The sequence below is a fragment of the Neolamprologus multifasciatus genome, chromosome 4 (assembly GCF_963576455.1).
Source record: "Neolamprologus multifasciatus chromosome 4, fNeoMul1.2, whole genome shotgun sequence".
NCBI classification, from domain to species: Eukaryota; Metazoa; Chordata; class Actinopteri; order Cichliformes; family Cichlidae; genus Neolamprologus; species Neolamprologus multifasciatus.
The window spans coordinates 8,326,824-8,353,778 of NC_140442.1; the positions used below are offsets into that span (position 1 = coordinate 8,326,824).

General features: G+C 40.5%; 1 protein-coding gene across 4 annotated transcripts in view; it reads right to left on the minus strand.

Annotated features, from left to right (window-relative positions):
- The window catches only part of znf385c (zinc finger protein 385C), a 138,872-nt gene that overhangs the window by 38,906 nt on the left and 73,011 nt on the right, over window positions 1-26,955 (minus strand). Inside the window, exon 1 of one of the 4 annotated variants that reach the window (XM_085158402.1) lies at window positions 20,221-26,246. The exons of the other annotated variants lie outside the window; for them this stretch is intronic. Coding sequence (XP_085014528.1) covers window positions 20,221-20,230 — 10 coding nt within the window. The 5' untranslated portion in view covers window positions 20,231-26,246. Of the gene's footprint in view, window positions 1-20,220; window positions 26,247-26,955 lie in introns of those variants that run through there. 4 annotated transcript variants of the gene reach the window in all.

Sequence of the window (26,955 nt, forward strand, 5' to 3'; positions counted from 1 at the left end):
TGTCTGTAATGAGTTCTGTCAAGCAGTGAGCTGTGCTCTGCTACCAAACCCAACCTGAGCAGAGGCAAGGCCCATCTGTCAAGCAGAGACGATAAGCCCGGAGCCATCAAGAGACAAATTGCTCGGCTTCCCCACTGTGAGACCCTACGAGGCAGTCTTCTAAAGGCAAGCAGCAGAGATGCTTCTGATTCCTGATGCTACACGGGAAAAAGGAGGCGGAGAAGGAAAATATCAAACACATTCATTTATGCAGATGGTGCCGTTGGCCAGTCATTGCTCTGATGCAGCAACAGCAGCTGTACACAGAACTTCAGTGTGACTAAAAACCAGAAAAAAAAAGCAGGAAAGAAACATTATTTTTGTTTCTTTGCTTTTAAGCCGGAGGGTGAGCTGCTTTAATAAGTCCCCCACACTTTTCTTAATCCCATCACTTTGGCTTTCAAAAATAATGACAGCTGTTGGACCTTTCCCTTTAGATGAAAACAAAACTAACTTTAATAAACAGATAGAGCTGGAAAGGTGAAAACAATCAAAGGTAAAATTTAAACATATGTCTGAGAGTCAACATTAACCCCCCCACCATCCACCATCATTACCGTGAATGACATTACTCCAGTTTAAAGAGTCACGTTAAAAAACAAACAATACTGAATAAAATAATTCAAAGTTGTGCCATGCTCCTAAATATGCAAAAACCTTTGGCTAGAAGCAGCGCAGGATTGACAGGAACTCCGATAAGGTTCATTTCCACAGCAAATTGAATCCTTTGTGGAAGTGGGATTAAGTACATAGTTTTTTACAGGAATAAATATCAAGCTGGTCAACCAAGCATCTATCATGCCAAGTGTGACAACTAATTATAAATTGATTACGGTAGATATGCTAGGTGAGCCGGACTGTTTGGATCTTCAAGTAAGGAAGATGCCTTGTAAAAGAGTAAATAAGGACAAGACAGAGGCAGCTTTCTAATTTTAACTCCCCAGCTGATGAGAGATGCAAGAGATGAAACATTCACTCAGACACTAAGATGCGGGACTAAAGGTGGTTATGAGGCTATGACAAAAGGGAAAAGAAAATGAAGTTGTAGCTATGTTAAACACAGTGGAACTATCCTCTCCTGAATTCCCCACTAGACGAGCATCAAGTCGCATCGCACACACACACACAGAGGAGAAAAGCCCTTCACAATTAATGATTCATTTACAGCCGCAATTCGTGTGAGATTTGTAAGAATCGCAGGCAAGAACATTCCCTTTATTTATATAAATGACAACAGCAAAGTGCTTGCAGAGAGAATTGTACTGTACGTTTCTTGTATATTACATTCATTGTTATGCAAAAGAGCTTCTGCAAAGCAGGTTGAATTTGCAGTCAGTAAATTGCTTTGCAGAGCAGATTTTTTATTCTTGCCATCAAATGGACCCGTGATCATCTAAATCCATTCCACCTGAATTTGTTTTTCACAAAACGTCTCTTTCCTCACTCATTCGCCTTTTACTAGGGTCTTTGTTTTAGACATTTCGCATAACACACCTAATTTAAATTCTGCTATCAGGCAAGTGTCTACGGCCAAATTAAAACTTAATGGAAATGTGTACTGGCTATAAAAAGACAAAAGGTTTTCTGTTCGTTTTAAGTCTTAGCTGTAAGGCCAAATAATTTTTATCTTCTTTTACCACATGCACATAACAAGAAAGTCTATATATTATTTGAGAAGGAAAAGTGCAGTTACATCAGGGGAGTAAATGTGGCTAAAAAAAAGAAAGAAAAAAAGTCCTCCAGCTGTTAGCACAGTGATAATTCCTTCACAGCTCACTTACTTTAATGGAGGTTTGAGAAAAAACAAACTCAGTAGCAGCTCAAATATAATTGAAACCAGATCTGCAGAAAGAACTGATATCTTTGATGACTGAACAGATGGAATTTTTTACAGTGACCTAGTGTCCACATCCAGGTAAAAAGGTTAGCTGAAGAATGTGCTGGTGTTAAAAGCCAATTACCCCTGGCTGCTTTGGAAAGTACCATCACTCGCAATCAGTAGCGACCTTGGGAATTGAACTAGCTAATTTTGCCCAACCTGGGCTGTAATTGTTTCAAATCAGCCTCATGCCTCAGCATCACTGCCAGGCTAATTGCTCATGAGCGGGAAGATTAATCTACAGAAGCACATCTGTGGGACTTAATTTACGGGTCGCAGTGCCATGCCTTGTGGATCCATTAGACTCATTTGGTTTTCAATCCTGTACAGCATATGCAGCTAAACAAAGGTGAAACAATGGTGGGAAATTGCCAGGGAACAAGCAAACACAAGACCCACACTGCTAAATATTTGTACATAGTCAGATTCACGCAGTGCGCAGCCCTGGTTATCGACCCATGCATAGATACGCGTAATGACGACGGTACCAAAACACCAGCATCCGTGAACATTAGCTTATGCGAACGAGAGTGGTTTTTGAATTGGACATCAGACAGTACATGGTAAATGGTCTGTATTTGTATAGGGCTTTACTTGGTCCTAAGGACCCCAAAGCGCTTTACACTATACACAATCATTCACCCATTCACACACACATTCACACACTGGTGATGGCAAGCTACAGTGTAGCCACAGCCGCCCTGGGGCGCACTGACAGAGGCGAGTACAGCTGTACTCCTCCCCAAAATGAGCCGTCTCTTATCAAGTTCCTCCCTAAACACCTGCTAATGGAAGACACAACTCAGCTAGGATCAGACACAGTAAACAGATTCTTACAAAGCAGGAAAAGCATCACTGTGTGACAAAGGTCGGCACTAAACCTGAAAAAAGATCAGTGATTGGATTGTGAGCCACTTTTAGCTTGAGAGAGGACAGGCCGTTCAGGCTCTCTGAAGAGAAACAGCTGCAAGTTGCAAATTGGAAAGCCTTTGTGAGAAAGGGCTCTGCCCTTTGTTGTCTCTTTCCTCCTCTCCTCAAAGAGCTGGCATGCAGATGTCTCCTCTCATTCCTCGCGTGTAATTACAAAGATGGGAGAAGAGCATAAAAGGATCATTCCTGATATGGCATTGTACAGCAGGCGGAGCACACCCGGCAGCTGGCATGTTTTTAAATAGAATTACTTCACTTTCAAAGCAAAAGACTTAACACTGCACTCCTCTGCTGCAGCCACTTATTTCCTTTTGATTGTTCAATACGACGTAGCAGACAGGATAATACGATTGAAAACAATCAATGCGATCAGCGGTGGTGGTGGTACATACCTTCAACTCTAGTTATAGAGTGCTCTTGCTTTGCCTGGGTGCAGAGAGGAGACATGGGACTGAGCAGATAAGGATTCTTATCAGAACATGTGCAGGTGTTTAGTGGAGCAAGGCTATAACAGGATTCTTAAGTTACTACTGGCTGGCAGGATTTCATTTGATGGCAGAAGTAGGAAAAGAAGTGCAGATGGATGGTGAGGTGGAGGTACAGAATGGAGTGAGCTGGTGGCCTAGGTGTTATAATTGTGAATCCCCCCCCAGAGTGCTGCAGTACCGCATGTCTTTGACACCTGCTGGTGTGGTGATAAGAAGTGAAAACCAATCACTCCAGCTACCCGCCAGCCCCAACTGGCAGCTTGCTGCCTCTCAGCTTGCTACTTGGGTATTTCTCTCAAATATAACTGGCTTTCTTTTATAGGTCAGCTCCCTCTGTAGGCTGACACCTCAGGATCGGAAAACCAGAGACGAGAGGTGAGGTTATATGAGGGGAGACTACTAAAGGACAAGCGAGATGCTTATTAGTTTACAGTACACAGAACCACCTCTATCTATCTATCTATCTATCTATCTATCTATATATATATATATATATATATCTTATCCAATTCACTGCTGCAGGAGGGCTGGGGCCTAATACAGCTGTAATAGGGCAAAGACAGGGACAGGGTACACACTAGACAAGTTGCCATTCTAACAAAGAAAGCGACAACCACTGACACCTATGGCCAATTTAGAATCACTAATTAACTTAACCTCATGGATCTCTTCAGACTGTGGGAGGAAGCCAGAAACCCAAAGAGAACCCACACAAGCTTGAGGAAAACATGTAAGCGGCACACAAAAACTCCTCAGTCGCTCTAGGATTTTCTTGTTGTTAAGCAACAGCACTAACCACTGCTTCACCATGCTGCCCTGTTATTAAACAAGGATGAGTTTTTCTTAATCTCAAAACAAATGAATAGGTCTTGTCCTCACTTCTTGTTTACAACCAGAAATACTGTGAAAATGAGAAAAAAAAATGTAACCAGTTCTACCATTGTAAAACAGATTAAATGGTTGTGATATGCTACACTAAGTCCACCCACCATCGCTGGTGGCAACTGTATGACAATTATTCCTCCTTTAGTCCTAAAGAGAAAACTGAACGCTTTATAACAAAGCAGGAAAAATCCAACCTATTGTACTGATGACAGAAGAGCAGTTTTTATTGCACTGATCCAAGCGTGCTGTTGTTGTGAAACATTGTGCATGCAGAGTGGAGGTCTAACCTCAGGTAACGAGCTTATGAAACTTTAAATTGAGACAAAGTCACCAAATTTAAGTGGTTTTGAAAAAAATAAACAGTTTAAATGTGGAAAGAACAGTTATAGCTCTCTCTTACTCCCAAATTATTTGGAGTTAGTTGCTTTTTCTCCCAAAGTAACTGCACCGGGATTTATTTCATGCAAACAACCTATGACTGAGAGTAGCAAGACCTACATTAACTTAAAGATAACTCATCATCATCACTGTGTTCTGTTTCACTGAGCAGGGTGTGCACATAAATGATTAAGTAATTGTTTTCCTTTGGTCTTCAGAGCACTGGTGGAAGACTCTGTTCTGCCATCTCACCACAAATTCAGTATAGAGGGTCACTCCCTTAGTTTCCATATGAGGAACTCACAGGCCTCATATCCCTGTGAGGCAGGACCAACTACCCAAAAATAAAAGTAGAAGCATAACCCACAGAGGAACTGTGACTTCATTCTGTGCTGAGGATGTCATTACTTTACTATGTCTCTAGTTTGTTTGATACTAAATTGAGGTTCAAAGTCTCATACGTAAATCCTTAAAGAGTAGAGGTGGCCTTTGTTTATGTGAGCGAAAGTCTAAAAATGCAAAACGCCGTGTGGGGCAGAAGATCTTTGTGCCATTACGGACTGCCATTTCAAACTAACTTTATTGCCCACAGAGGTCAAGGACGTGCAGTCTGCCTCTGAGTGAGCCCTTAGACTCTCCCGAGAGAGCGTTTCTCATTAGTCTGATTCCAGCTGAGGATTATAATGCGAATCCTTTGGATGAATCTTTGCTCGTCACGGAGAGACCATCAGCTGTTCCAGTCAACCAGTGCAGAGTCCTGAATTATTCATTTCCTGTTTACAGCAGGCGACAGGTGCGTGACCTCTGTGATGAGTGCCCTGGTGTCTGAGAGAAGAAGTGACAAGGGAAGGAAAGGAGGGGGGAAAGGAAGCCTCGGAGGGACAGAGCTAGAGATGAGGAGGACAGGGTGTGTGTGTGTGAGAGAGAGAGAGAGTGTGTGTGTGTGTGTGGGGGGGGGATTCAGAGTAAACTGCCAATTTGTAAGAACAGGTGCATGGTGAGGTTTGGAGTTGGTTTTGCTTTTCAAGCTATCACAGTTTTTCATGCTTTTACTTTTAATTCCTTGGCAAGAAATAAAGCCTTTAGCAGATTTTTACCCTGAAAACACTGCAGTGATTTCCTGTTCTGTGGGATTTAAAACAGCAAAACCCCTTATGTGAAACGGGCTGAAATGATGTGCAGGTTGCATCATTATAAATATTACAGAATATATTTTGAAACACTCACTATTTTAAAGATCATTTCTATACACATATGTATTTACTTTTACAGTTATTCAACTTGGAAGGCATTTATTTCAACCAAGACCTTGAAGTCAGCCAAAGACCTGATTTAAGGAGCACAAAGATCAGAGAATAAAGGCTTCTTTACACATTTATTGGTAAGTTATTGAAGCAAATGGTACACTACGCATAGCCAACTTTGACTATCCAGATTTAATATAGTCAGCATCTTTTTGGCTGGTTAAAATGGCAGCGATGTCTGTCAAAATTATAGTTAATATTTTGTGCATGAATTTTAATTCAAGACTTTCTATTCTACTTTGAGAAGTGTTAACACATAAACATTGACCATTTTGTTCACTGGAAAGGTGATCATATTAGAAACTATCCATCCATCCCAGTGTAAATAATCATGCTCAGACCTCCCACTCCCCACCCACCAGCACTTCTGGTGGTACACCAAGGTGTTCCCATGTCAGCAAAGAGACAAGCTCTGTCAGACGTAGGACATGCCCAAAACACCTTACTTAAGAGATGCCCAAGAGGCATCGTAATCAGATGCCTAATGTGGAGGAGTATTTACTCTACTTTGAGTTCCTCATTCTCTCTCTCAAAGAGCCCAGACACCTTTATTTTACTTGGTAAAATGTGATTTAAAATTTGATTGTTATTCAAATAAAAACAAACTATGCCCAAGCTCTCCTAAACAAAATATTAAGTCACTGCTCTCATTTATAGCTTCTCATGTTCTTACACATCCCCAGATATCTCATTTAGCATTGTCAAAACTCTGATTCAGGAAATGAACGATCTTGAATCTTGGCTAGCTAACCGTCATTTCAGATATCTAGAAAGCTCACTGTAGATTGACTGGAATTATGCCGTCTGAATTATACCTCAGATCTGAGAAAAAAAAGCTGAAGTAAAACTAGTCATATTTTTTTGTTACATAAATCTGAAAGAGTGATGTTATGAATATCTTCCCAGACCAAAAAACAAAACAAAAACAACAACACATAGTCAAGTCATTAAATTTTAAAACGACTTGTCATAACTGTGCAAAGGGTCAATATTAAAAGAATGCTGTGAAAAAGTAAAGTGGCAACAGCACAACCTACGACATCGAGTGCACCATGTTTGACTGTTTAAACCTTGACTTAGAAAGAACGGAGAGTTGTTGTTCAACATAAGGCAGTCCAGACTCTATTTGATTTCAAATAGATGTTTACACGCTTAAAAGCACAGTCTAATTTTCATGGTTGATGGAACACTACCTGCTAAAACGGATGTCAACTTATCATTTGTGAATATATGTGCACAAAAAGTATTTTTGCATGAACAAAATTAGCTTTTCTGACCTGTTCCAACCACGTCAACTGTGCAGAGTGAAAGACTGCGAAAGATGTAAACTAACAGTAGTAGCAATGACAGGTGGGCTGCCAGAAAGTTGCTTTTGATTTTCTAGTTCTCTTACTTTATAATGCATTTCCATTATGATAGAATGCTCTGAACTATATCACATAGTTCTATTTTTATTTTACAGTAGACTACTGGCACAAAAGGCTTGGCAGCACATAACCCATTTCCTAAGGTTTGCTTACCATAAAATTAATTTACTACTGCTATAATACCATGTAGTAAAATACTGTATTATTACTGAAATAAGGGTACATTCAGTTAATTTCTTTATCTATTTTATATCAAATATTGAAATGTCAGTTTTAGACTTTCATTACAGTGGTTGACTTAACTTGAAAGAACCTTTTTTGAACTTTGAAACTAACATGAAGCAGCATAACAGGCACTGGATGTAAAGTGTAGCTGTTATGGACAGTTTTATGTGTGTAAAAGAAGTACTAAAAAACACTATAAAATGTAATATGACATTCCCTAAATGTTAGGCAGAAACTCAAAATTAGCATAAGGGTTAAGAAGGTCTGTCTGTAAATGCACATCAGCGGAGCGCCATTTACTGTAACCTTTCCCTCACCTTTTAATAACTGCCACAGAAGAACACACGGATCACTGCCATTCACTAGGGTGCACTGAGAGTGGTAGTAGATGCCCTGATGCTTGTGGCTGCACAAAGGTGAAAAGTGCATCCGAACACGAAGTTGGCTTCAGCTCTTGCCGTGCTAAAGATGTGTGTTAGAATAGATGAAAATCACTACTGAGAGCCAATGGAATAGGTCGGGACAGGTAGACAAATAGAGAGGCTAGAGGCTGTTGTCGCAGATGATGTCAAAAACACAGGCAACCCATGGGGATTGTTTAGTTTAACGCCAGTGAAAAACCAAACTGAATCACAGGAATTCAATCTGGTTCACTCAGCCTGAACAATAGCCTGTGACACCTGATAGATTAAGAATAAGCCTCCCATTTTCTGCACACATATTCATGTGGACATCTGCATGAACACACACACACACACACACTTGCAAGAATGCATGCAAAAGCAAACAAGCTCTAGACAAAATGATGAATGGATTTCACCTTCAGGCAACTGGGGAAAGAGACAGACATTTCTACCCCTCGGCCAATTCCTGCTTCAGACAAAATAACAAATGGCTGAATCATATAGTGAGCTGTCCCCCCTGGTTGCAAAATGGGAATGGAACCACAGTTTTGAGACAGCAGCTACAAATGGCCCATCTCTATAACCACCCTCTTTTTCTCTCTCTTGTTCTCTCAGCTGTGCATCCACACAGACCTTGGCACATCTCAAAGATGGATTAATCCCGATTGAAAGTTGCTGAAGTGTCCTCAAGCGTCAAAGCGTTACTACTTATGAGGAGAGAGTGTGGTGAAGATGATTCAAAAGTCAGAAAATAAGCTCTGGGGTCATTTAGGATGGACAAACACCCACAATGCAGGGATATCCTGTAAAGTGCACCACACTGCATTAAGCCCAATCATATTTCTTGACAATCTTCTTCCAGGTGTGCCTGTGGTAAGCCTTGGGCTACTGCTGTTGGAACGGCATGAATGCAATGCTTCTACCACTCATGCTGGCATGAATATCACAGTTCTGGCTGCCGAACGAAGCACTTCCTCCTCCTACATTGCCTCAAATGCTCTGGAACATGATTTTAATGTGATACTGTAACATTATTAGTTCAATGTCAACACTCTCTAGACTCTAGACATGTGTAGAGAGTCCATTGAAGCAAACTGTTCATTTTAGCTGTAGCTATTAATAGTATAGTTTCACTGCTATTGTTTTTTTTATGTTAATTTTGACAGTATTGGCCCACTTCACACTTTATATGATCATGTGTCGTGTGGGAAAACATAAATTTGGGAGAAAAGTGGATAGTCGTGTTGCCTCGCCAGAAGAAGGTAGTCGGTTCACATATTTTGGGAGTTTTAACACTTCTGCGTGATCAGTGTGATTTTTTTCTCCCCCAAAAGGCAAAATAAAATGCAAAATATATTTTAAGCAAAAATTACAAAAAAAATGTCAGATGTTGCAAATATGATACAAATCAAATTAATATTAAAATGTAAAAAAAAAAAAAAACAGTAGTCAGAAGGTTCAATAAACACTCCATTTTCAAAAACATTTTATTTTCTAGCAATTATTTGATAGTTCAGGCTTTAGGGGTGAAACTAGCTGTGGATGTAAGGTGGAGGATGGGCTTAAAGTGTTTAAAATGAGGCTCTGTATAAAGGCATGATTAAAAATGGCTTGTAGTTTAAAGCGCTTTAAGTGATTAGTACAACTAGAAAAGAGCTACACATGCTAGCCCATTTCATTTGTATTGAAATTAAACAAAATCTTACTGCAATTAACTACTGTTTTTTTAATTAGCTGTGATTGTGATACTATGAATATTGTCGATATCTTTTTATATCTATAGCTACATTATGCCCTATAAACATTAGTGAACTCACTGCCTACAAGAGAAATATAGTCAATTAAGAAAAACAGCAGCTTCTTCTTCTACTTCTTGCATATTATATTTTTAATGAATATAAATATTTGTCTTAATGTTCAATGCATTTTTAAAGTTCTTGTTCTGTTCATTTTTATTGCCATGAACAATTAAAGCATAGTGTATTCATCGTGTTTGCAATGTAAACCAAAGTAGTTGCCTTAATTTATATATGACAAAATGCATCTTTCTATTAAATCAATGCTAATTTAGATCAAAGCCACAATGTTGCATAAGCTACAATGTTCTGTTTATTTGGCTTTTCTGCATTTTAAAGATTCATATCATGAATATAAGCGTTGTTGTACAGTGCGCATTAGGACAGCATCTTATGTGTTACCTCATTCCAGACATCACATGGATCAACCTCATGTTTAAAAAGGCATCGAACACTATACAGCTGCTTCAGATGACAAGTTTTATTGACCCTTGGCTAACGTACTTTAACCTCGACTGGCTGTGCGGGCCTCAGCTAACCCACTTCAATCTGTCTGCTGTTGTCTGCTAAAACAAAGAGGATTTACCGTTAATCTGGTCTTAATAACAGCAGGAGAGCCTACTCTACACAGCACTCCAGAGAATAGGACTAATAAAGGAATCATGAGGATCAAACAGAGAACAATTACATCTAATAAAATCAGTTTTGTTGATTGACTACGAGAAAGCGAGCCGACGCAGGTTTTGATTGGACACGATTACACTCGAATGTATTTTTTTAAGATCAGCTCAACAAATACCGAAGTTTAATAATATAACCACGGCATGATGTAATTAATCCTGTATCGCTGCATTTAGACTTGGTTTTAAGGTTCCCGCCATGAAATTCATCAAACAATTTAGATCAAATGATGTAATTTTAACCTCAGCACTTATTAGCACCACTTTTAATGCAAGACAAAATTTCCACCACTTAATTAAGGTAATTAAGTAACTTGATTACAAACGGCAGCTTCCACCCTTGCTGACACAAGCGAGCAGAACCCTGCATGTATGAAATGGGTCTGAGTACCTAAATGGCACAAAGGCTCCTGATGAGGTGACAAAAATAGGTTTGATTATCAAAGAGAACAAAAACAGGATTTGATTGCAGTAATGAGCGAATGGTTTTAACAGGTGGAAGTATAGCCGGGGAAGTGTACAATTCGCAATCCCACCTCATTAGTAAGCAAATGAATTCAATCACCTCTCTTTGATAAGCGGCTTGATAAATCCCTGCAAAGTGGTGTCTGGCTTTGGCTGCAGCAAGCAGCTTTAATAGGTGCAGACAAACAAACCCCAGTCAATGAGGCTAGGGCTCCACAGGGAGTGAAAAGTATTTTTTTTTGTATTGGCTCCAGTAGCTCCACAAATTTTATTCATATGTCCCTCGAGAGAATAGCTGCAGTATGCTTGTGTTCAACAGGAGGGTGGAAGTATCCAACGGGCACGGCTATGTCAGAAAATGTAAATCTAACAAGACAAGCTGGGTCTTCCATGGAATCTAAAAGAGAGCCAGGGCAGCTCTTTGAGCCCAAATCATCTACAATCTACAAAATATCTGATCCCCTGCTAAAGTTTGCTCCTTTACAAAGAAATGAATGGTCTCTAATTTTTATGGAGAGACAGAGCATATTAACCACAAATCCAGAAAATGTCACTTAAAGTTAAATTGGTGTTTGATTTCATGGCTTAGTAGTTGGCAGTGAATCTTTTGTTGGCAAGCAAAGCAGTAAGACCTTTATTGTAGTTGGTCACAGGTTTACACACATCTCCTGAGGGATTTTGGCCTACTACCCTTTACAGAAACTTTCTAAATCCTTTAGGTTTCCTTACTGCTTCTTGGGAAATTGAAACTTCTGCTTCCTAAACAGATTTCAAAGAGGACTGAGGTCTGGAGACTGCTTAGGCTACTCCATGACCTTAATGTGCTTCTTCTTTAGCTACATGTCATGAGACAACATCTTGCATGGAGTGCAATTCATGGTCATTTTGTGGAAGGAATTGATCTTGTGCACAGCTATACACATAATGGGTTGAGATCAGGATTATTTGTAATTGATTAATTGATTGTAATCTGTTGGAGCCAGAACTATATGTGGGTTGTAGGGGATCAAAAACATATATTTTTCTGAATTTTGACTGTTCATTTCTTTAGTAAATGAGCAAATTTCTAAATTCACCAGGGGATAAAATAATCTCCCCCACTCTACATAACAGATTTTCACCTAAATGAGAGAGCAAGACTGTAACACCATTACTACCACCTGCTGCACCACTCTGTGCTCCCATAACAGTGTCCAACAGCAGTATTTGATCACTGGGACTGCAATCAGAGAGAGACACAATGAACTAAGCAACAGACACAAACAGAAGGATGACTTGTAGATAATATGGATCAGATGAAAACCTAATTCTCAAAAAACGAATGTGGTCCAGAGCCCGAGCAGCACAGTTCTCAAGTCTCATTCTCAGCACTGTCTTCAGTGAGGCTGTGACATTTGAGGCATCAAAGGCCAATCGATATATTTGTTGTGTTAGAGAGGGGACAAGAGTGCAGCATTTGAAAACAGCTTAGACTGAGTCAAACTAATCTCCCGGCAACAAATCCACTCCGCAGCCCTAATCAATTCGTTATACGGCGTCTTCTCGAATACACATTTGCACCTATGCACGTGAGTAAGGCACTGTGATGATTAGCTTGTCCCATTTAATCATTTCCTATTAGAGACACCTGCAAGGTTGAAACAGTCTTATGTGATTACGCGTAATCACAGAAAATGTCACATTTGAATGATAAGCAGCATGAGAAGACGACGAGAAACATGATGCCCTGCATTTTTACACCATAGAATTATTAACTTTTCTCATGCATTTGAAAAAAAAAGAAAAAAAGGTATAGAAAAAAAAAGCTTTTCTTGTTTAAGTCTCACAAATGTGTGAAAAAAAAACCATTCACACAAGGCTCACACATAATTATGCATATGCTGTGCAGGCGTATAAATACAAGCACCCACACTGGGCTGTGGGGGGGGAGCCTATCTACTGTGGATAAAAGACATCCCTTATCAGCTTCCTCATAGAGGAGCTGGGAATGAAGGCATTTACTCAAATGAAAGAGCAGCTTTTGGAGATAAGCCGAGAAAGACGAAGCCCAACTAAGCTTTCAGATTGGACTGGGCCTATAGAGGGAACAGAGGAGGACGTAAAGGATGGATGGACAGACGGATGGATGATAGATGGGTGGATTGTTGAAGAAGTGATGGGAGGATGGTGTAGGCTCCTTTTTGGTGATTTTAAGTGCAGTTGTGTGAGGCAGATGTGCGCATACAGAGGAGGAGTGTGTGGCTTTTGTCTGCGATAGAAGTGCTTACATAAAGAGCATTTAGAGGATGTGGGTGTAAAAGCTATTGTGTTGACCCCAGTATTTAGTCTGTGCAGGCGTGCATGTGCTCGTCTCTACCTTGTGTCTATCCCTGTGCTCAGAGCTGGCCCTGTCTGCACAGTGAGCTGGCACATCTTCTCCGCTGCACTGGGCTGTGAGCTGTGCTAGAATTACCCACTTCAAAGACACCCATTGTCACACACTAATGTGGCAAACGACAGCTAGCACCACTGAAATCAGCACACACTGAGACTGGATATTCCCTCCGAGTCTCTGCGATGGGGGAAGAAGGGTGGCGTGGGTGGGGAAGGGGGGGGGGGGGGGAGCGAGGTTTGTTCGCAAACACGCTGCTGTGCCAACATTAATCATGTAGACTCTCATAAAATCATTAGAGCTGATCATTCGCAGTCAATCTCTCTCCATAATGGCTCGGTACTGATGACAAAAAGCAAGAATGCCAATTTCTGTAAGAAATGCAAGCCAACACAGTCACACACGGACACCTTTGTACTGTGCAAAAATATCAACATGGAGAACTGAGGCAGCTGAACTAAACAGAAGGCTTTAGATGAAGAGAGCTTTTATTTTACATGTTATATATATATATATATAATTATGTCTGCACTTTAGTTTGATTTGTAGAAGGGAATGCAGGTGTAGTTCTGTGTGTGTGACAAAAATTTGCATTTTTTATTTTACTGTATTTTTGTACATCACAGGTTGCGAAAGTGTTGTCCCCTGTACACAGAATCTGTTAGTTTGTATGTGCGTCACAGTGTATGCATGTGGTTTGGAGAAGTGGGTGCTTGTGAGTACAAAAAAAATGCTTACTATAAATATTGGTAACTGCATCTTGGGTGTGTGCACAGAAAATGCAAACCACACAATTGGGTAATTGCATTTTGTCAATTGATTTATGTATATTCATTTGTTGTTTGTACCACAGCTGAGTTTGCTGAGTTCTACCTTTTCAGTGATTTGCTGAATACCCCCAATCCTTTTTAGCCTCAAATATTTGAACAATTCCTCAAGTGTATAATTTATTTCCAGTGTTTACTATTTGCAAACATAACTGATGGAAATAAACCTCTAACAGCGAGTGCTGATAGTCTTTTTATTTTATTTTATTTCTGTTGAAGGGCAGTTCATAGTTTTTTTATGTTTTATAGATTTGTTGTCTTTTTATGACTGAAAAAAGTCTGTAATAATTCCAGTATTTTCTGTATATTGGTGTTTGTGCATGTGTGCATATAGGACAATGACTGGATAATAATTTCCTGCCACTGTAGTTATTATTGAGAACGCTGCACTGTTAAACGCTCGTGAGATGCCATGCAGTACAGGTGAAGGTCACCATCCTGACTGCTGACAAAGAGCTGGAGCCAAGATAGCCATTAGAGCTGGATCACTGCATCTTCTGTTTACACTTCCAACCATTTACACACTCGCTGCACTCTATTAAGCTCATTGGACCCCTGAGAATTGCAGATTGGTGGTCAGGGCATGAGGTTCTGATGGCTGGATTTGACTGTAAAATCGATGGACTTTGTCTATATAACTGCACTAGCATGAGGATCAGTGGCTGTGAAAGTAACAGTCTGATTTGAAGACCTAGAAATACACATGGAACAAAGAGAGAATTGAGAAACACAGATTAGGAAAGATGTTCCATCTCCTTTTTAGGTTTTATTTCCTTTATGCTCATTTATTCTCCCTGTCTTCTAATCCCCCAGTCTGTTTGGTCTAAAGGCCTTTAGCTCTTCTGTCACTCATTTAAGTAGAGGTCAGAGCATCAAGTAGACCAGTCACCCACTTTAGCTGAAAGCTGCATTACCAGTTGAAGAATTCACAAGCTCAGAAAAATACACAAATACACACAAGCACAAAGTGCAAGTGATGTTTTGCCGTTTCTCTTCAAGGCCTCCATCTTTAGCCTCAGCACCCAGGGAATGAGAGGCTAAATGGTGAAGTTTTGGTGCAGAGAGCAGCGTGGGAACATTTCTCATGTTGTCAGAGCTCCCGCTGAGGCTCACATATGCCTACAGCTCTCAGCATCCAGAAGCCATCACTCCAGCAGGCGGGCCAATCAAACCCATGCTGTCACTTCAGTGAAATGACTTGAACTGGCACTCACACACAGGCAATTTCCCCACAGGGAGCACAGGGACAAGAAGGAGTACATACGAACCATGCGTTCAAATGCTACACACGCAAAAGAAAACACACGTAGCCCTATAATGTGCCGCAACAGAAATCACACTTTTCCACAACAGCCTCTGTTACAATGAAAAAAAATATTCCAAGAAAAAGATCTAATGAATCTAATGAAAGAACCAACCGAGGAATCTGTGTACAGCTGTGCATTCTTTGCTTTTTCTCGACAACTGTTCATCCAATCTACCTGAAGCTGACTCCTGGGAGGAGGCGATAAAACAGCACCCTACCTTTTCCAAATAGTGGCTACAATGCCGTTCACACTTGGAGAAGGTCTGCAGAGGCAGAGAATAACTGAAGTGTAACCAGTTGTACTAATACTGTACTCCCTGGAAAGAGAAGCGCAGAACTCTTCTGTGCTTGGGAATGATTGGCACTTGAATATACCTGTCTCTCAGATCACTGGATTTGATAGTGATTAGGCTTAGGGCACTCGGTGAATATAGACAGGTCCAAATTTGGCCTCATTCTACCGGTCTGCTTTAGAACAAGAAAATAGCTCAACTGAAACTCCTTGTTCTTCCACATAGGGCGGCCAGAGATGTAACTTATCCAGGAGCTCTGCCAGCTCTCACATCAAGGCCATTTTCTCCATCTAAGATGATACGACCGTTTCCACAAGGCCAATAAAAAGGGACATGGAACTTGACTGACTGCCCAACCATACAACCACAAGTGGACTTCTTCGCTTTACCTTTTGCTTGCTCTTACACTGTAATTTGAGAAAAAAAAAATCATAATATTGTCTTTAATTTTGCTAAATTGGAAGTTCAAACTATTTTCAGTAGTCAAGAACAAATCACTACTGTAATAATAAATTCTTTGACCTTCAATCTCTGCTCTTTGCTGTCCTCTAGCTTGTCTTAACGCTTGCGTGCACATCCGTGTATCCGTGTAGACAAAGCTTATTATTGCTCCTGCAGCAGTCCGCTCAGTCATCCTGTTCTCCAACCTACCTAAACATCATTTGGTCAGAAAGATTCAGTCTCAACATCAAAATGCGCTCACTCAAATGTGTAATTTCACTTTGATTTATGACATGCAGCATTCCTTTATGTATCCAGTTACATTTACATTTTTTCTCAGTAATAGCGGAGATAAATCAAGAGATGTCTAGCAACGTTTACAGGACACTTCCCTCAAGGAATTTGTTCCACGCTAAAAGCGTACTCCACTAAGTACGACTAAAAATAGACAGTTAAAATAATAATAATGAACAGCGATTATACTTCTTGCATTAATCATGACTTCACTTGACCATCTAAATGTTCAGTCTGAGACTCAGGTGTATTATGTTAGCAGTGACTAATATAGCCTTAAACTACTAACTTACTCCAAAGCTGCACTTTCCTCATTATTAAATTTTCATCTTCAGCTTCATTGGATGTTCTGTCCAAAGACCCAGCCCTTTTATGACACATAAAGAATTCCATCAAAGACTGGAATTATTATCATTATTAATATATTTATTTATTTATTTTGGGGGATTTTTTACACTCTAATCTCAAAAGTCCAAACGCGCCGTGACAAAACACACTGCATTATGATTAGAATTTCTGACTCACATATGAAAACACCATATCATCACAAACTACTCCAAAAAACAGTAAACACAACAGCTTGACAATGTGCAACGACGTGAGAGTTTCTACGAGAAGAATCGGACTTTAAATTTACACCTCACGAACTGATTTCTGCTGGGAAAGATAAAATGAGATCAAGATTAGTGACTACAGCAAAAAGCAGTATGGAGAACAAGAGTTTTGGAGTAATAACACATCCCATTGTTCCCGTTACCTGGAAGCAATGGCAGCCCGGAACATTAAAGTGAAAGATTACCTCACACAGACATCGACAACTGCATAAAAGTGGGAAAGAACTTTACTCCAGTGGATAAAACATATAAAATGCAGTAAGATGAGAAACAATAAATATGAAATAATATACTATTTGTGGCAGCACTCTTTCATTTCCACACAAGATTTTTTTTTTTACATAGATGATGCAGATTAATAGGGACTGAGGTAATGAAAAATACAAAAGTCACTTTAACTGCAGATTTGTCATCTGAAGTGAGGTGTTTGTTGGGCTACTAAAGTGGGTTATTTGTCTTCTCTGGGCGCATGCCTGCCTGCGTGTGTGTGCACGTGTGAGAGAGAGACAGTCGGCAGAGGTGTGCTGAACAGAAGCTGGAGAGTTTCCACCCTCGTCCCTCTGGTCCGTGAGGGATGAATGAAAAGACAGGAGGCTCGGGAGATTCATCCATCATAATGAGTGATGAACACACAGACACACACACACAGAAGAGCACTCACTCCGTCAGTCCAGACAGGGGCCCACAGCTGCTCTAACCAAAAAGACACAGTCGGCGTAACACACACTCGGGAAGAGCTTGTTCGTTTAATCGGCTGATGGTTTGGTGATGGCACAAATGTGTAGTTTTTGGGAAATGAACCAATGCCTTTTCATTAACCTCCTCATTTACACCCCCTCCACCTGCACCACCACTTCAAACAGCCATTGCTCCCTACTGCTTAGAAGACCCTGCAGCGTCTGCAGATCAAAACTAGAAACAAGTCCAAGTGGACACTGACACTTCAAGGTCAAGCAATACAAATGAAATTATACATTCAGCTAAAATCTGGAAATCACAAATAGTATGTTTATGAATAAATCATTCGTTTTACTTAAAAAACAAAAAAAAAACAACTCTACTTTTAGGGTGTGGCCAGTCCACGATAAGTGGTCGCAGTCTGTAATCCTAGCCCCGTGTAATTACCCCTGATCAACCCTGGGACCCCGTTTAGCTCAGATTAGCCCTGCTTCCTATGCATCCCCCACCTCAGATCCCACAGACAAAAAAAAGGTTGGAAGTGGAAGAATGTCGCCCACTCCCGAAGAAGCCTATAATCAGCTCTCCCGCAGCCCTGCAACCTGTCCCCCGCTTGTGCGGATGATGGGGGTGTTGCGGATGGATGAGCGAAGTAAGACAAAGTCAAGCCCCCACTACCAGGTCTTTTGCTCTTCAACTCAATACTGAAATATTCAATATGAAGAGAACTGTCTGTGTCAGAAGACAGCAACACAGTGACTAATAATGGCCATTGTCCAGCAAAGGCTGTTATCTGGAACTGAGAAGAAGTCACTGCCGCCAAAGCTCCCCAGTGACACCCCAACTGGCTTTTACGACGACATAATGGCCGAGAAGAAATCAGCACAGGACAAAGGCCCAAGTAGTTAGGGCTCCATTTGACAGAAGAACAGTTCTTTATGAGCTGACTAAAAGGGCGAGTGGGAAAGAACGCTGACGAGAGAGGCAAGAATATGGTATTTCAGTAAAACACTTCAGCGTTGGAAGCTTTTGGTGCTCCATGAACGATGGTTTTTACTAGTGTAGGGATTAGAAGGGTGCGTTTGTGACATGGAGTAAATATCTAGAGAAATGCTAATGTGGCATCCATTTGCATGAGTCATTTGCCCATGCTCCGAAGCCATTTTAAGAGCACCGAGATCGCAAATCACCACACAGTCACACTTATGGCGGGAGCCATCACATCCAGAGGTCTGACACAACACTATGAGTGCATTTCTTTTAGATCTTTGTGAACTGGATGTTTTTCCCAAATTCAGCAATATTTTCTGTTTATTTGTCTCTGAAAGTGAAATAAGGAGTACTCATAGAAGCACTGATATGCAATGCAGGAACAGTTGCCATGAACATGCTTTAAATCAGGATTTTAGATGAAGGACAGGGGCCTAGCAGCTTGGGTCCATTAGTCATTCTTTGTTCAGCCCATACACACAAAAAATACACCTCCATTGAGATTGAGTTAATTATGCAAATGAAATTCTCTTTTCTGGATTTACTGGGCAGCTTTTATACTAATGCCTATGCCAGTTTTATCCGATTCAATCAAAACATACTATAATCATCAAAGCTTTATTTTCAAGCCCACGAAAGATCACGAAAGTTTGAAGATCACGGCTGAGATCTTCAAACATCACTACTTGAATAGTTCAGGGCAAGCTGGTCAATTTTATTTATTAATAAAAAAAATGAACAACGAGTTGTTTGAAGGCACACTGAGACGTCAGGTTAATGACGTCGTTCTTCACAGCGAGCTTATGATGCTTATTATCAGGAACTGGTTTACAAATGTCCACTAATTATAGCCCCCCCCTCCCCCCCTCACACACACACACACACACACACACACACACACACACACACACACACACACACAAACAAACGTATTTATTTTATTTATTTAGCTGATGTTAATTTTTTTCTGTTTTTTTCTCAAACAGACTGATGTTTTGTTTTGTTTATTATTGATGACTCGGGACGTTGTGACGTTTTTTTTTTTTTTTTTTTTTTAAAGAACAAAACCTTATTAATAATAATCTACGGTGGAAGTTTTCGTGATAAAAGCGCCAAGTTCCACCTATGGGCCGAGAGGACTAAGGAGTGTGAGGTGTCGGTAACTCCGAACCAGCCAGGACGCACACTTTTGGTTGAGCTTCATATAATCTGATGCGGTGATTGTTGATGCACAGGCATGTAATCGACGGCGCACAAAAGCGCGCAGGACATTCATGAATAAATCATAAAATAGACACTTTAAATGGTCAACTTGCGAGCCCGATAAATGACTGAATCCCTGGATTTCTCATTTTTCCCGACAAGGACTTTTAGTGCGCCTGCTCCACATAGTGTGTTTGCATTAACATGCTTTAAGATCCTTTTTTTAACCCATCGACACTGTTGCAACACGAAATCCTGAAACGGTTGTATTTGGAACCTTTCAGGAATCTTTCGTGTATTGCTTACTCAGCGCAGCCGCGTTATCACCGGTAAAGTGGAGAACTGTAGGTGTTTAACACTTACCGATCAGCATCGTGGCTCCAGGACCGTATCTGTGAGTCTACAGCTCGGCGTGTCACCTGCCGTGAAAACGGTAAAAAAATAAAAAATAAAAAAATATTTACGCACTTTTATCCCCAGAGAGAGAGGACAGCACGCAGGTGCGAACGGTAGGCTTAAAGAAGAGCCTCGGAATGTGCTGGAGCCGATTTTAGAGGACTTGTTTCCTCTCCTGTCTTTCCAAAGACAACTCTTTTTGTCAACACTGTATCCTTTACTCCCCCGTCTTTGGTGACCAATTCCCAGGAAATCTTAGATCCTATTGATGCGCGTTCTCCTCAGTTAAAATCCTATTGCTCGTGCTGCTGCTCCGCGTGGCCTGACGGAGGCGAGGGATAGGAGTGTGGGAGCGAAGCTGGGTGTAATTGCCTGTTTCTTCTCTCTCTCTCTCTCTCTTCCCTGATGTCTCTCTGAGTTCTCTCCTCCTGTCATCCTTTCCTCTCCAAAGTCCTACATCTTTCTCTCTCCTCCCCTTGGTGAGCCCCTTTAACATGACAGGGCTGCACAGAGACAAGCTGCACACCTGTACAACTTGGCAACACATTAGCCCTCTTGTCAAACTTACTGCTTTGTAGGTCAGCACTAGGAATGACGTTGGCTTCAGATATGTTCTGTCATGCAGCCTCAAAAAAATAAAGATAAATTAATCAATAAAATAAAGGCAGAAGCAGTAAGCAGGTCTGGATAGAAGAAGCATGACAGGTGCACGGTAAACATGAAGGGAAAGAAAAGAATATTTTCTGAGACAGGTTTCCGTTCGTGCTCTCATAAGTATGATTTGTGCGCACTTGTCAAGGCAACTGTCGTGTGTGCACTACAATGTGTGAGTGAGAGCAACGTGAGAGTGACTGCAAGTGATGGTTTCTCACAGCCGTCTCTTCTGCCAGTCTGCGCCTCCTTTGTGTCTCTTCTTGTCGATGCATCATTTGGTGAAGCTGACACATATTCGGGGATTTGAAATTGGCTCGAGAGCGCAGAGAGCCTACTCGGAATTAAATTTCTGTTTGTTCAAATGGCGTGTTGTGTGTTATGTGTGTGTATAAGTAGATTGTGATTTGAAGGGCCTTGGTGTAATGCTAAGCTGTCCTGGAGCTACGCCAAAGCACATCTCCCAGGGTGCTATCAGGAACTTAATTACAGCATTAAATTGCTCCCTCTCCGCCTCTCCAGCGCTTGCAGTTCACTTCCTCTTCGTTTCCATTTTCGCCCCTTTCCGCTTTTCTACTTAAACTGTATTTCTACTTAATCATATACTTTGTCTCTTCTCCCCATCTGTCTGTCTCTCTCTGTCTATATTGTTTCTCTGCTTCTAGTTTATTCGATTTGCTGCTTTGGCTGAAATGCCCACTGGTCCTTGCTGTGTTCATGTCGTCATTGTGAAGAGGGCTTTCAGATGTTTTTTTTTTTTTAAATTGTTCCTGACATCCGCTGTCCAAGTCAAAAATAACGTGTTCATCAGCTGTGTCTGCTGTCCATTCAAGAGGTCTAATTCAACCTTTACATTAAACTGATACTATATACATGATGCTCTTTAACAGTCAGTTTGTCATGATGCTATTAGGAGTGCTGTTCCAAAGAGTAAAGCTGCAAGTGAGAAAGTGGAGCATGGCATCAGGGAGAGGTTGTAGTGATCAGATTGCTGATGAAGAGCTCCTTTTTAAACATGAAATATTGTCTCTGACAGAGTGTTGTGCGGGGTGTGAACTACCTTTCTTCTCCAATCCAGGTTTCTGTTCCTTGCCATTCACAAAGGCAGCAGTAGACCCAGAGACTCTCCTTTGGGGCAGAGTAGGGGACACAGGGGCAGCTGGGTTGTCCTGTTGCCTCATGCCAACCATCAGCCTACGGGCTGCCATGCCAGAGCCTGGGCTAATTAGAAACACGGGAATCGCTCCAAGCTTTACATCAGTCAGCCTCAGCCAAGAAGATTTGTTCTAGCCTATTTGTTCCATACTGTATGTTAAGAGAAAACAATACATAAATTCATAGACCCTGAATTGGGATACAGCCAATATGTTTACATCTCAAGTGGGGGTAGGGAGGAGGGACAATTATAATTAAAAAAAAGTTATGCATCATTACAGGCATGGCCACTTAGATGAGGGGTGAATCACCATACAGAGAAATGTAACTCGTAGCTGTCGAGTAGGTCTTGGCTAATTTGAGTCACTAATTAGACCTCTTTTTAACTACCTGACAAATAATATTCTGGCAAGCTCCAAGATTATATTAGAACTTAAAGCTTATAATTTAGAATTTCAAGACTATCAAAAACAAAGCTAGCAAAAGCAATACATCTAAAACTGAGTCTTCCAAACAGGACCTCACAAATCAGTGAGTGATGTCACAATGTCTATGCCCTCCTTTAATATGGCCTAAAGTTGGTGTAGGTAATTATATTCAGCTTTTTGAGCAATTACAGCACTACAGTGGAAACCCATGCCATGAAACTGCCAGCACACAGTTCTTGTGCTGATGTTAATGGTGAAAGGTTAAAGGTGACAAGGAAGGAGTCCACACACTGAGAACTCAGTAGTTATTGAGTGAGCAACATGCTGGCTGTAAAACAGCCTGTTTCAGTTTAAGCATTGTTTTCAATGAATTGCATTCTCAAAAAAATGTTTTGCCTCACTCCCGTTTCTTCTTGTTGCATGTTGAAGCTCTACTCAAAACCTTCTTAAGATCCAACCATGCAAATTATAATTTTTTGCCACTTTTCAAGTGGTCTTAAACTTTTGATTGGGACTGAGCCTGATTCACTGTGTCTGTTTTCTTCAATTGCTGTACACTGGTTTATAACATAAATTGTAATGTTTATTTCCAACATTGGTATAAGAACAATTCTAAGTCAACTGGATTCCAAGGGCATACATCTAAATGAATTTATGACTACATGTAAAAGTCAGGGTGAGTTGCAGGGATTCACACCTTTGATTTAGTTCTGGCTGAGTGAGTTTACTATGTTTGACTTGACAGACTGTGGCATGAACTAAGTATACACTATGACCAAGTGAAAATTGTAAAATTAACTCACTTAACTAGTGAAATTTCCATCTAAATTAAAACTAACAAAATCAAAACAGCCTCACATGGTGAAGCTTTTTCAACATGCTTAAAAAACACGATGAGGAGCACAGATACATTTCCACATGAGTGGAACTTTTTTCACATTGCCAGCATTTTCACTCATTTATGCCTAAATGGATGTAAGAACAGATGGTCTCTTAAAAATAAATACTAGATTGACTTGTCAGGATGATACAACATAAAGGGGGTTTTCTTTTTCATGATTATATTGTTCACACTTTTGAGCCATTTGACCTCCTTTGTCATTGGATCAGTGTTCAACTCGTTCATTTCAAGTTGCTACGCTATACACTGAAAAACAATGCAGGAAAAAAGGTCTGACATTACTGTTCCTTTGTGAGTTGCGGGACAGCAAATCTGTAGTTAACACTGGTGGACTTGCTGAGAGCCAAGTATCTATGGTGATGAGTGACAGATCCTGGAGAGGAGAGAAGGTCAAGCTGTCACATTTAGGTTTAATGAAATTGTGTTATCTTTCCACAATTGTGTTCTTTTATACACCGTCTGGCTCTGTGTAAAGCCACAGAGTTTTCACTGGAGTCAGTTGTGAGACTTGGCGATTTAAAGAAGAAGATCAGACATGTCGAAAAGTTTGTTTACAAGTTAAAAAACAAAACAAAGAACATGAGTGCAAAAGAAACATTTCTGCAAAATGTGGCATATGCACAGAATATGAATTGTTGGGAGGTTACATTGCATGGAGGTGAGGTGGAAACTCCAGAAGAGGTGAGCGGCTTGTAATTATTATGCAGTACGTGTAAACGCTGTAGAGTGCTGACAGTGTCACTGCAGTGGGTTGGGTGGGTGGAGAAGTGTGGGACAAAGAGCGAGTGCGTGATGAGTGATCAAGACCTGGTGGAGGAGGGGGTTCGATGTGAAATATGGAGATAAATGCTGTCATCTGACAGAATGACGGCAGTGTATCACGCCATGCAAGCCTAATATCATGTGACATCCATTTAGCCGTGGCATCTGGGCATCACTACAACACCCTCTTCTTCCTCCCTTCTTCACATTCACCACAAATATCACAGCTTCCATTAGTTATTAACAGATGGCAACAAACAGCAAGAAAGACTCTGATGGGGAAGTTCATCTAGTCTCTCAACAGAAGCCTGATCAATACCTGTCAACGCCTGACAGCCTTGTAATGTCCACCTTTTTGTTTTCCAATATGCGGCGGGGATGTGAGAGTGCGATAAGAATGGCACCGCTGTTTTTGATGAGTTGTTTGTATAAATCTATGAAAGCATGAGGACGAGAGTTTACTAAGCAAAACAAATGCTTTTTCCCAGCCCTTGAGGTTAATGGATATGATGCATAGCTGCAGATTATCTTCTTTATTCTGTACAGAAGTCATTTTTTTCTGTAATTTGCTGGACAGCACAACAAGAAGCGCAATCAAATCTAACCACAGCCATGCTGTTTTATGATCCCAAATACATGCCAGAGCGTGAGTGACAGGCTAATTAATGAAAAAGAAAAGAAGTTAGCTCTGCCTCTCTTTCTCTAGTGTTCCAAGCCATCGGCCTCCTCAATTAGAGCTTTCTCTGCCAACCTGCTGCTGAGGCTTGAATAGGTAATGGCTGGCAGCAGCAGAGGAGGCTAACAGCCATCGCTTTCTCTTTCTAAACTAACAATTCTTTCTTCCTTTCTCATTCCCTTCCTCCACAAACAGTTTTCACTCTCCCCCTTTCTCCTTAAATCATAAACTTTATCTCTTACTCGTTCTCTCATCTCGCACCCGCTCCTCTTTGAAAGCCCGACACTAAGCTCTCACTTTTTAAATTGACATCTACGCATCTCCCTCTTTCTCAATCCCTCTGTCAATTTGCTTACTTCAATGGCATATTTTTTTTCCTCTTCACTATCTCTCACTAGACCCAAATCTCTTTCACGCCCTCTTTCTCTAACAAACAAACAAATGAATTGAAGAGCACTGGAAAGGAACATCCTCAGAGCGTAACGGCTCTGACTGACTGACTGAAAGAGAAACCAACTAAGTGACAGAAAGACTGACAGCAGGTTGAAGGAACACTGAGAAGGTAGACTGTGAGGCGCTAAAGTAATTTAAAAATGGGCGGACAAGAAAGACAGATGCTGATGGGTGACAGTGTAAGATGCCCAGTCCCATAAAAGCACCTGAAGGCAAGTCTAAGAGCGCGCATTAAAGGAGAAGAGACCAAGTGTCAAGTTATTTGCTTGTTGTTCCGCTCACTGATGAGCCTCCCAGCTTGTGTCTCTATGTCCCTTATTAACATATACTGAATGACTAGCAAAAAGAGAAAACAAGCAAATTACATAAATTATACGACTACATGCAAACGCCGGGATTTAAAATACAATTTGAAATCACTCGAAAAATGAAAAACAGATACTAATAAGAGCACAAGTCTTTTTCAACAACATGCTGTGTGGTTCACCTTATCTGTCTTGATAAGGAAATATGTTGTCATCATGGAGTGTCATATAAAATGCTTAGTTAGCACAGATGGGAATCTGTGTTGTCCTTTGTGGCCAATCTTGATGCTGCAAAGGATTGCACCTGGGAATATTGTGCTGCCAACAGATAACAGTTCTGGTTTTAAGACCTGCAGTGTCTGCATCAGGTGCTGGATAGGTGGCTGTGGTATTCAGTGCAGGTTTGTCAGCCTGGAAGGTTGTCAGCCTGTTTTGGACCTCTATGTTTAGTTTTCATTTCCCTGCTGACTCCTTTTGTTTTTCACTTCATATTTACTCACCAGTTAGGTTTGTGCACATGGACACACCTTGCACATTAATGTGGCACAATGTTAACTTTGACAAAACTGCATTATTGATGCCCCAGAAATGACATATGTTAATATTTCTATTTTTTAAATAAAGTAATTCTAATTGTTCTTTGACTCTTAAATGTACTGATTCATTTGGGGGGTCAATAATTAGCCATTACTAAAAAAAAAAAAAGTAAAAGGTAAATTTGTTTAAGGAAATTTTATGCATCTTTTATATTTTATAAAAGAGTAACAAGCCATTGGTAATAACATTTGACCAGGTTGTAAAAAAAATCAATTTGGCTAGTTTTTATCCAGCTCATTAATTCATCATTTAATTCATCATCACTTACTTTCTGTAAAAGGGAGATCCAGTGCATCAGACAAAAGTACACTTATTAATAACTTATTGCTGCACCATTTACAACATGTATAATCTATCATATGTGAAGTGGTGAATGTTGCAGAAATAAGTTAATAATACATGTATTTTGGATTAATAGGATGAAGATCCTTTACACAAACTAGGCGGTCATATTGATGAATTAAACAGCAGCAGTAAAGACTACAGAAGTAATGCAGCTAGAGGACATACAGTAAATTAATTATAAATTTTCCACAGCCTTCAAACCCAGAATTTCTTTAACAGAATGGCTTACACAGCTATATAAAGAATTAATGAATGATTTATAAACCATTAACCTCCTAGGTCCTGGCATCCACATATGTGGACATCACATTTTGGGTTATTTAGACCAAAATACTCAATTTTGCTCTACAAGGGCCTGATATCCACTTACGAGGACATTATACTGCTACTGTTCTACTGAAATTTTAAACGAATGTCCTCATATGTGGA